Below are 12,489 nucleotides of genomic sequence, written 5' to 3'. Positions count from 1 at the left end.
TGAGCCACACATGAGTTGGAGGGAATTAAAGAAGATGGAGTACTAGAGCTCTTGGGAGAGGGAGGAGGTAAACTGGTTATGGGCATGGTATTTGATTCATGTGCATGAGAAAACATTTTAATAGCATTTCAAATCATAGAATCTCAGCTAATTTTTTCAATAAAAAATAGGTTAAAGGAATCAGAGAAAGAGTACATTCAGTAACGGTCTTGCCTTACATGCTGCTGACCTGGGTTTGATCTTCAGCACCCCAGATGGTCACCTGAGCCCCATAGGGAGTAAGCCCTGAGCACTTCTGTTTTTGTTTCAAGAACAAAAGGGAGAGAGAGACAGAGAGACAGAGAAAGAGATTTTAGACCAGAAAAATAATGCTGTGTATTAGGTACTGGTCTTATTTTCAATCAACTCTGGTTAGATCTCCGGTTACTTTACATAGTCTCCTAAATATTTCCAGGAGTAATCCCTGAGCATAGCTGAGTGTCATACACACACACACACACACACACACACACACACACACACACGAGCTTAATTACATTTCCTATAGATGTTCATATCACCTGATTCCGGATTAGTTATTTTGAACATTATTTACTAACATTTTAAGATGCTTTATAAGAAAAAAATCTATCTGTTCATCATTCCATGGATCATTCTATGTCATGATAGAATTATTATCATATTTTGGAAAATAAAGCCAAAGTTTCAAAGATTTGGCTTTAAAAGTTTCTAAACATGCAAAATATAATGGGACTTTTTTTTCTAGGTCTGTCTACAGATGTATATCTTTGAGCCTCTCTCCCTATGGGAGGTTTTAGGTTTTTGTTTGGAGCCATGTAACGTGGCAGCAAGAACCTTGTCTAGCAATGTGTAGCTAGAGCATTTATTGCATAGTTGAATAGTATAGTACATATTTATATTTGCTGTGAAAATTTTCTGCTTCAGGCCAAACACCAGTAATTTCATAGTCTCAAATATGTTAGGGAAAACTGGATATGATGGGACACCAGAGGTAATCTAATCTCCAGAATATTATTTGCTGAGGTTGACTAATTAAATCTCTTTTGGGTGATCACTAGCCAAAAACTGTTCTTTCCTCCTATAGCCATGGAGATCTGAGGTCAAGATATCTCAGATATCTTGTCAAGGTTCTCATTAGTTCTCAGATGCTCTTTGCAAAAAAAAGGGGGGAATAAAAGTCCTAACTTCTACTGAGATTTATACGTCTATCATGTATCATCTCAGTAGAGAATCTCAGAAGCAGTTGAATAGCTAAGTAAGGTAGCATTACTTAAGGAATTAGAGAAAGAGAGAGATTCAGGCAAAAAGATAGGCTTCCCAAGAAGAGAGAGAATAAAAAGAACACCATAAAGGAAAAAAAAAAGGAATTACACATCTCAGATTGAGATGTAAGCAAACCCTAGTCTGGAAAATGCACTAGTTTCCTTTACAAAGTTAGTTTTTATTGGGATTTTCCAAAGATTATACTTCCTGGGGCTTTCTATGGAAATAAAAATATATATTTTCATAAGGAAAGGTTAATGTATTTTGGGTAATATGACTTGTTCTTTTCACAGACTTTTGTTTCTTTCAGAGCTTTATTTGGGGGGGGGGAACTCCACTATCTCTAGGTGAATTACATTAGAGTTGATGGAATGGCTACTTCTCTAGTTCTTCCCAAGAAATTCATTGCCAGGAGCCATTCAGTCTGCTTTAAAGACAACACCAATGATATGGAGGAAAGTGCATTTTGGTTATTAAGGAAGCAATGTCGAAAGGTATAAAAAACCTTAGAGAAGAAAGTCTGGGAAGTTCCAGTACTATTTTGTATCCTAATTATGAGATGATTACAAGAATCTACTGTGTTCATGTTTCACAAATTTATACACCAAAACAACAACAAACCTATGAGTATTGATAAAAATTGACAAAATTTGAATCAGAATTCTAGTTTGGTTGTTGCTAATTTTACAAAAGAATCTCTTAAATGCTAATCATTTTACTTTCATTTGGAGAAGCTAGATAAAGGGAAAGCATAATTTTGGTAGTTTACTTCTGCAGGCTCAAATCAGCATTTGAAGTAAAAAGTGTTTGCTAAATTAGAGTCGTAAGGGCAATTTCAGCTTATATTTAAAATCAAGATATGATCAATACAACTTAGTTACTCTCAAGGACATAAGTATTCAATGGCACTGCAAAGAATTCTCTTACCTTTGCTTATTTTTGCCAGTTCTTCAAAAGAATTATCATGACAATAACTAATAAAATATGTATTATTTGTTTATTCACCATTGATTTGGGCTCTTTCATTATATAGATTAATTCTTAAACCTGAGAATCAGTATTCAAGCTGTACATGTTGGACCAGCGAGGTAGCACAAAGGACTGGTGCACAGGCTTTGCATGCTGGAACTCCAGGTTCCATACCTGGAAGAGCATGAGCCCTTGCATACCACTGAGACATTTGAGAACCAATCCCAAAGGATCCTATGGACCACAAGATGTACCCCAAGACTCAAAGTAAAATAAACACAAACATCCAACTCCTAGGCAAACTTCTAGGCAGAAGAAGGAAATAGCAATCATTTTTGGTGTGTTTTTTATGTCACACCCAATGATGCACAGAAGTTACTCCTAGCTCTGTACTCAGGAATTAGTCCTGCTAGTGCTCAAGGGAACATATAGAGTGCTTGGGATTGAATCTGGTTAAGCTGCATGCAAGTCAAATGTCCTACCCTACATACTATTGATCTGGCCCTGGGAGTATCAACAATTATTGTTATTTCTTTTCACATTTATTATTTGAGCATTTTCCACCATCGGAATCTTTAGAGCACAGGATCCTCCTAGTAGTGCTGGGGGAATTCAGGGGAATTAGTGAGTCCATAAGATACTGGGACTTGAACTCAGAGCCTCAGACATGTACTTTACCTCTTGACCTATATCTATATTCACAACCCCACAATTCTATGTTTCTATTGCATCTTTTGATCACAGTTGGCAGAGAACACATGAAAAAATCTTGTGAGTCACCCTCAGCCATTCTTTTATTACCAGTTACTGATTTGAACTAAGTCTCTCTGAATTTGTCACTTGTATACATGCTGAATTCTCTCCCTCATTTTTGTTGCCATTGCCAGTTTTCTCAACAGTCCTATTTTACTTGCATGAGACTAGATTCCCTAACTGTATTTCTGTCACATATGTGACAGATCCAATTTTATTGTAGGAGCCTTAATGTTTCTAATTGAAGTTCAACCTATCTAGACTATGACACAAATCTTCAAAATTTTTCAGAAATCTGTCCTCACATTTCTTACTTACTAATTTATCACTTTCTTTTAAAATTTATACACTTTGATTTAATTGTACACAGTAACTTAAAGGAAATTTCTAGTTCAAAAGTAGTTAACTAATTATTTGCTCTGCCCAAAATTCCCTCCTTCACTTATTCCCACAATACTTCTGTTGATACCCAAATTTTGGCATAGCCATGACTTTCTCTAAAGCCTATCACAAAATCAAGTCTCCTTTCATTATCTTATAAGATTCTATATTAAACATCTACATTTTATATGTCTACCTCTCCCACATTCTTGGTGAACTCTAAATCTAAAGCATTAATTGTTCAACTTTACAATTTTGGTACCTAAAATGGAATATAGAATTTCAATAATGAACTGCTGAACAAATAAACATATATGGTTAGTGATTTAATCAATGATGCATGTTTCTTTATAGCTGTATATTAACAAAATCATAAGTGAAAGCCAAATAATGAGGTGATATAAAATGTATAAAAATAAAATGTGATATAAAAAGTTCCTTGTTTATCTATGGCTTTTTTAATTAAACACTTAATAAGGAAAGTAAGGGTGCATTACAGTCTTAGAACAGAGCTGTTAAGCATTCCAGTTCTCTAAAATGGGGAGAGATTTTCAGCATTTTATGTAGTGTAGGGACTTTACCTAGAAAAAATTACTAGTTACTCAATGTGTATGTTTAATAGGTTGCATCTGTCTTGAAGAAATCACATGAACTCCAGTGTGCTGATAATGAATCAATAATATGTTGATACAGTGCATGGGGATTAATCAAGAGCCTTCAGTCTCTTTCAGGACAATTTGAAGCTGCCAGTAATCAGCAGAAGCATGTGAACTAGAGAAGAAGCCAAGCACATACTTGACAGTTAAAATCAAGCAGCACAAACTGATCTCTGCAGTGAAATTCAGAGGCCCCATGGCTAGACAGACTCACAACCTTAGGTTAAATACCAATCCCTTTATTCTCTCTTTGGGTCATTTTGTACACATTCCAATTACTTAACCCTGAGTTGCTTCTTTCTAATGAACTCACTAACTTACCTTTTCCTCTATACTTGAGAGACATATCTAATTAAAATAAAGATTTCCCATTCTATTTAGATATAAATGCTTAATTCTTACAACTGACCATTTTATCACTTTGGCTTCCCCATTATAGTGTAAATATCAACTTCATAGAGTAGAGCAAATCATTACAGTTCTGATTAAAGTGACCCTAATAATCTGGTGTTGATTGCCTCCTTCAGGGAGAATTCATTGATAAATAATAATATGAGGACACAAAAGATGCTGTTTTAGCTGCTCTTCTAAAAAAAACTTCTCAGAAGTAAGGTAATATAAACTGATGAAAAAGGTTGCTTCTGTTTTATTTTTTTCCCACTTAAAAGTATAGGATAAATCATAATTTTTATTACAACTCTCTAACTTTACAACAATGAAATGTAAGTCCAGACAAGTTAAATAAAGAGAATCACTGCCACCAAATCACTTGCCCCTAGAAGGTTCATCCAGTTCAACCACATTCAGGGAACCTATCTACACTTTCCTCAATGTTACCAACTACACAACTCTAGCCTGCTTCTACCTAGACAGGAACACTTATTATTAAATGTCTCTTTGACTCAAAATCAAGAGTTGCACAAACTTCTGATAACAGCTAGGAGAGACCTGCCAACTTTACTTCTTCTCTCATTCCCTTTTTTCTATTATCTAGCACTTGTGTAGAAAATCCATTAGATGCATAATATACTTTTCCTCCAGTTATTGTGCAAAATTGTTGTGTGTGCTTTTTCACCCATTCTGAACCTTTCCTTTAGCATTAGAGCTGATTTGTAAGAATTATATTTATGTACAACTTTATCTTCCAAACTTCATTTAAAAAGACTCAAATGGGAATAATGGAACAGAGAGAAAGGAGAGAAAAGTCACAATATTCATTCCCGTAGTTTTTTTCTGCAAGATACCAGCTTTCTCAAGCCAAGAATAAGGCACTATTGGTACTCTATTACTCTTACTGGTAAATGACATTCTCATCAGAAGTTACAGTTTGTGTGTGTGTGTGTGTGTGTGTGTGTGTGTGTGTGTGTGTGCGCGCGCGCGCACCTGCACCAGGGATGGCTGCCTGGTGTGCAGAGATTTCTCCTGATGCTTCACTCAGGGTTCACTCAGGGTGACTATACTCAGAATATAGGATGACAGGGATTGAACCCTGTTAGACTATGTGTAAGGCAAGTGTCTTCCTCGTTATTCTTTCCCTGTAACTCCACATTCAGCTTCTTTATATATTATCATTCCTTTAAAATGGCCTACTTACGGCTGATTCTTCTCACACTACCTATTTTATTTCTAACTTGCACCAAGGATAATACATGAAAAAGACAATATTAAAAAGACTAGAATATAAAACTCTTCATCATTAAAATAAAGTTTAGTATGCTTATTGCTGCTTATTGCTCTCATTTTCTAAAATCATACATTGATATTGCAAACTCTAAACCCAGATTTCATGATATAGATTTTATGTCATTTTCCTGATGCAACCAAGAGCCATGAGAGAATACATAAGTTAGGCCCCACTCCTACTGTGGAAGAGGTCTTCATTGGATCCCTGTACTGTGGGGCATCTCAAAAGCAGGTAGTTACCAACACCATTGGGATAAAGCTTATACAACTGTCAAACTTGTACTGTTAGACTTAACGTTGTTGACACTGTTGTTCATTCTTAAAAAAAAAAAAACAAACTGGGATGGAGCAGTGACACAAGCAGTAAGGAGTCTGCCTTGCCCGAGCTATCCTAGGATGAACCGTGGTTCAATCCTCTGGCATCCAATATGGTCCCACAATCCAGGAGCGATTTTTGAGTGCATAGCCAGGAGTAGTCCCTGAGCATCACCGGGTGTGGCCCAAAAACCAAAACCAAAAATACAAACAATAAAAATATACTTAAGGAGGCTAAAGAGATAGTATAGTGTGTAGGGTGCTTGTCATTCATGAGCCTGACTGAGGTTCATTTCCTGGCATTTCTTATGCTTCTCTATGACCCTGAGCACAGAAATTTGGATCTTTATGCTATGAGTACAGCTGAGTGTGCCCCCTCAAGAATAATTTGAGACCCTTCTGGCTTTTGTGTGACTGATGAAGTGTTATACTTACATTGTTATAATGAAAGTGTCCCCAAAATGTTTACATCACAATTAGACATGAGTCAATAAAGTGAAACACTCCAAGTACTTTGGGAGTTAGTACTTTGGATATAAACCTTATAATAATATGCATATCTGCATCACCTAGTCTTTGCAACAAACGTCCTATGCTTGCTTAAAAGGATTCCCCTCTCCCCTTCGACATTTGGTCACCCTCTGTAGCTGACAAAATTCCTTATTCCCTAGCACACTCGGATATCTGATCTGTGCCTATTTAGTAAGATTACTAATTGTTTAATCTATAAAGATTCTCCTCTCTTAGAGATGAACAGGCACTTCTCTGAGGAAGAGCAACAGATGACCAACAAACACATGAAAAAAATGTTTAAAAAAAAAAAAAAAAAAAAAAAAAAAAAAAAAAAAAAGAAAAAAATGTTCATCACAACTTATCCTTAGGGAAATCCAAATCAAGAAAGCAATGAGATATCATCTTATACCTGTGAGGATGGCACATATCAAAAATACTGGGAAAAATCTGTTGGTGGGGTTGCGGTGAGAAAGGAACTCTCCTTCAATGCTGGTGGGAATGCTGCCTGGTCCAACTTCTATGGAAAAAAGCATAGAGGGTTATCAGTAAACTAAAAATTGAGCTGCCATATAGCCAGCAATCACTCTCTGGGTATCTATCCCCAGTACAAAAAGACATCCATCCAAAAGTATGTATGCACACCACTATTTATTGCAGCACTCATTACAATAGCTAAGATTTTGAATCAACTTAGATACCCAACAACAGATGAGTGGACCATGAAGATGTGGTACTGATACACAATGGAATACTACATAGCTTAAGAAATGATGCAGTCATGTAATTTGAAACAACATGGATGGAACTAGAAGATATTATGTGAAATGAAGTAATCAAAAAAAAAGAAGATAAATACACAATGGTATCACTTAAATATGGTATTTAGAATAACTGCACAAAGCAACACAATTGTCTAAATGGTAGTTGTCTCTAACACCATTAGCCCTAGAATATAGCTGGGAGAAAAGAAGGAATTGGGTAAAAAAAAAAAAGGAGAAACACAAAAGCTTATATTCTCTTCTATACTTATATTATTTAACAGCCAAATGGAATGCAGAAGTGGTTTTGAAACTAGGTACAAAAATGCTTAATGTCTTTAAAGATATAAAATATCTAACGTTTGGAACTTATACTGGCCATAAACATAACTTTTAAAAGAAAAAGGAAAGGAAAACATTGAAATAATGATCAAGTAACATCTGGATAAATAAATATGGTACTTGCCTTCTACAAAATCAAACAATGCTAGAACGAAAATGCTAAAATGACCTTGAAATGCTATTCATCTCCATTTATAAGATTTGTTATTTTTCTTAATACTTATAGCATTTCAGGACTGCATAAAGTATTAGAAAGTTTGTTCTACAAATTTTTCATTTACTAAAATAAAAGTAATAGTAAGATCCTCCAGAAGTATATAATAATAAATCTCCATTGGTATTTTATTAAAAAGAAATAATTTACCTTCTGTGGCTTAGGATTCCTATATTCTTCTACTTTATATTCCCAGCAAGAATGGGCACTGGAAATTAAGTTGATGATATTCTTCCTTTTCCATATAATATTAATGAATATATTTTAGATCTCCTCAGAGATAACTGTGAATAAAGTATCCAACTTATATTTTATCTATAATGACTCTTCAAATTCTCTCAGACACTTAATTTTTTTTATTTTTTTATTTAAACATCTTGATTACATAAATGATTGTGATTAGGTTTCAGTCATATAAAGAACCCCCCCTTCACCAGTGCAACATTCCCACCACCAATGTCCCAAATCTACCTCCATCCCACCCCACCCCCATCTGTACTTCAGACAGGCTTTCCAGTTCCCTCATTCATTCACATTATTATGGTAGTTCTCTGTGTAGTTATTTCTATAGCATATTCACCACTCGTTGTGGTGAGCTTCATGAAGTGAGCTGGTGTTCCAGCCCTCCTCTCATTGTCCCTGAGGATTGTTACAAAAATGACTTTTATTTTTCTTAAAACCCATAGATGAGTGAGACTATTCTGCGTCTCTCTCTCCCTTTGACTTATTTCACTCAGCATGGTAGATTCCATGTACATCCATGTATAGGAAAATTTCATGACTTCATCTTTCCTGACGGCTGCATAATATTCCATTGTGTATATGTACCATCGTTTCTTTAGCCATTCGTCTGTTAAAGGGCATCTTGGTTTTTTCCAAAGCCTGGCTATTGTGAATAGTGCTGCAATAAATATAGGTGTGAGGAAGGAGATTTTGTATTGTATTCTTGTGTTCTTAGGGTATATCCCTAGGAGTGGAATAGCTGGGACAAATGGGAGCTCAATTTCCAGATTTTGGAGGAATCTCTGTATCGCTTTCCATAGAGGTTGGATTAGACGGCATTCCCACCAGCAGTGGATAAGAGTTCCTTTCTCTCCACATCCCCGCCAGCACTGATTGTTCTCATTCTTTGTGATGTGCAACAATCTCTGAGGTGTGAGGTGGTATTTATCGTTGTTTTGATTTGCATCTCCCTGATGATTAGTGACGAGGAGCATTTTTTCATGTGCCTTTCACAGACCCTCAGATCAGTGGAATAGGCTTGAGTTCTCAGAGAACGTTCCCCAGACATACAATTACTTAATTTTTGACAAAGGAGCAAGAAATCCTAAGTGGAGCAGGAAAAATCTCTTCAACAAGTGGTGCTGGCAGAACTGGTTAGCCACTTGCAGAAAAAGCGAATATAGACCCCCCAGTTAACATCATGTACAAAGGTAAAATCCAAATGGATTATTGAAGACCTTGATATTAGACCTGATACCATAAGGTATATAGAACAACACGTCGGTAAAACATTCCATGACATTGAGACTAAAGGCATCTTCAAGGAGGAAACTGCACTTTTCAAACAAGTAGAAGCAGAGATCAACAGATGGGAATACATTAAACTGAGAAGCTTCTGCACCTCAAAAGAAATAGTGTACAGGATACAAGAGTCACCCACCGAGTGGGAGAAACTATTCACCCAACACCCTTCAGATAAGGGGCTAATATCCAAAATATACAGGGCACTGACAGAACTTTACAAGAAAAAAACATCTAATCCCATCAAAAATTGGGGAGAAGAAATGAACAGACACTTTGATAAAAAAGAAATTTAATTTTTTTTAATAAAACAATGATTTTAGAGGCCAAAGTGATGGCACAAGCAGTAAGGCATCTGCCTTGCCTGCGCTAGCCTAGGAAGGACAGCAGTTTAATTCTCTGGCATCCCAGATGGTCCCCCAAGCCAGGAGCCATTTCTGAGCACATAGCCAGTAGTATCCCCTGAGCATCACCGGGTGTGGCCCAACCCCCCCAAAACAAACAACAACAAAAAACCTGTGGTTTTAGTAGACACAGAAATTCAAAGCTATAACTTGCTTCTTCTAGAACGTTTTCAACTTAACTTTCTGATATATGGGCTGGAGCGGTGGCACAAGCAGTAGGGGGTCTGCCTTGCATGCACACACCTGGGACAGTCAGAGGTTTGATTCCCCAGCGTCCCATATGGTCCCCCAAGCCAGGGTCAATTTCTGAGCTCATAGTCAGGAGTAACCCTTGAGCATCACTGGGTGTGGCCCCCCAAAAAACAAAACAAAACAAAAACTTTTGATATATTATACATATATATTATATATATTCGTTTGGGGGCTACATCTGGTGGCTCTCAGGGATTATTATTGGCTCTCCACTCCAAAGCATGCAATTTAAGAGTCAGTGATAGTGCAGTGTTTTCCTTGTATGTGGTTGACCTGTGCACTGTCAGGAGTGAACCCTGACACAGAGCCAGGAGTTACTCATGAGCACCACCAAACTAATCTGATATTTAAGCTGTATATCTAATTCATTTTTAAAGGCAAAATGCAACTTAAGTGATTGTTAAACAAATTATAGAGGAGAAAACTAAGAGAAATAGTGCCAAAGAAAACATAAAAGTGTTGTAATAAATGTTTAATGACAGAGATGACCTCTTTACATGCTATACAGCTATTCTCATATCAATTCTATAACCTATAGCTCTTTGAGGTTAAAATAAAAAACAACAAGCATGTTCTGTAGACCTGAGTTTTTCAAGGGAATGAGAGAGTGGGTAGGGACCTAGAGACAGAAGTAAAGAAATGCAGACACTGCAGTATCTGTGCTGAAGCACCATCCGTAGCTTAAAACAGCACCATTGATGGCATTACAAATTAGGTGTCTACATTTTTTAAAAAGTTTATGACATTAACAATGTAAAAATAATGCAAACTCACATGATTAAAATTTTGTGGAAGTATGAAGAATGAACTTGCACTGCAAAAGACTGACTCATAAGAGATAATATGTATAAATTTCAATTTAAATTGCAGTCTCTAACCAAATAAATTATTAATACCCATTGGTTATCAAGTAAAATGCTTTCTATATTTTATTGATTCTGACAATAATTTGTGAAAATAAAATTAGGATATATCTTATCATATAAGACAATATTATTATCTACTCTTTTTAAAGTTGTTTTACAAGTATTTTATTCAAAACTTGATTCTGATAGAAGCAGCCAACTTAAAATACTCTACTTTGCAAAACAGAAGGCTCTTTGTTACTTTTAAAATTTTGATGTCAAATCTAAAATGTTTTGCTTTTATGAAAAAAACATGCTTTTTCCTGTTTTTTTTTTTTACCTGCTGTGAGAATTATTCCTACATTATAATTAGTTCAAATAAATGAATGGCAAGATTGCTTTTCAGATTTTACTTTTTAAAGCTCATTTACATGATGATTTATGATGACATGGTTGGTAATAGTTTAGGAGCAATTAATTAAGATAGTTGGTATGGGTGCTAGCACAAAATGAAACTGAATTTTTTTTTTTACTAAACCTTTCTTCTTATGAAACGTAATAGTAGCCAACCATCCACTTTAAAAGAATGAATTAATGGAAGCTGCCCCTGCTCAGGGGTCATGATAGGCAGCAAGATGGCGTCTGCCAGCAGGGTCGTCCAGGTAGTCAAGCCACATACTCCATTAATAAGGTTTCTTGACAGAAGAGACAATCCTAAACACAATGTGTCAGAAGCTTTGGGATCATCAGGACTACCTTCTCACTCTTCTTCAATTTCAAAGCATTCTAAGGGAAGTAAAGTACTCGATTGGCTGATGTGCCAGGGCCCACCAGATACTGCAGAAATAATCAAAACATTACCTCAGAAGTACAGAGGGAAACTTGTTTCCCAAGAAGAAATGGAATTTATCCAACGTGGAGGTCCAGAATATTCACTCAAAATATGCCTGCTGTTTGTCATCAAGCCAAAAGAATAGTCTTTACAATAAAGGACTTCCAAAATGACAAATGAGAAATTGTATATTAAACAACTTTAATAAATATTATGTTAAAATATAAAAAAGAGAATGAATTAAGCTCTTATGCTGGCGCTTTTAAGGGTGGTTACTATATTAATGGGTATATTTTTAAAAATTCAAGTTAAATGAAGTCATGATGTCTTTTCAATGATTACCAAATTCTTCTTGGTACTTTCCAAAACCTTGAACATTGCGTATGCACCTACTGTTTTTTTTTTTTTCTAAGAGTGCTTTCTTTGGTCTAATTACAAGTTTTATCTTACAAAGCATACCTTGGAAAATTTTTTAGTTATTTCTTATAAGAATAAAAAATATATTCCCTTATAGATTCTTGTCCCTTTATCGGATACTATTTGCAGAATTTCCCAATATCAGTTTAATATTTCCTTGCTGGAGACCAGTGCATGGCTGTTAGCAGAGAGACATAGTTCTATATAACAAAGTATAAATAAAAGTAATGTGTGGATTTTCAGGCTCGAATAAAGAAATGCCTTTTTTTTTTTTTTTGCCATCTTGTCTCTTTTATGACATTCCTTTCCATGACATTTCCAGAAATAAACACTTCCAAATTACCTTG

At 35.7% G+C, this 12,489-nt stretch overlaps 1 protein-coding gene across 1 annotated transcript; it reads left to right on the top strand.

Moving 5' to 3' along the window:
- The first annotated feature begins 11,495 nt into the window (after positions 1-11,495).
- On the top strand, positions 11,496-11,947 carry LOC126025568 (alpha-ketoglutarate dehydrogenase component 4-like). The gene has a single exon (XM_049785373.1). It carries the CDS (start codon positions 11,514-11,516, stop codon positions 11,868-11,870), a length of 357 nt encoding a protein of 118 aa, XP_049641330.1. The 5' UTR covers positions 11,496-11,513; the 3' UTR covers positions 11,871-11,947.
- Positions 11,948-12,489: the final 542 nt, after the last annotated feature.

Source organism: Suncus etruscus, chromosome 13 (genome assembly GCF_024139225.1).
Source record: "Suncus etruscus isolate mSunEtr1 chromosome 13, mSunEtr1.pri.cur, whole genome shotgun sequence".
NCBI classification, from domain to species: Eukaryota; Metazoa; Chordata; class Mammalia; order Eulipotyphla; family Soricidae; genus Suncus; species Suncus etruscus.
The sequence above is the reverse complement of the archived record's forward strand: the minus strand, read 5'-3'. Positions and strand labels throughout refer to the sequence as shown.

Coding starts and splice junctions, on each gene's coding strand:
- LOC126025568 (XM_049785373.1), top strand. CDS start 11,514: ATGATAGGCAGCAAGATGGCGTCTGCCAGCAGGGTCGTCCAGGTAGTC.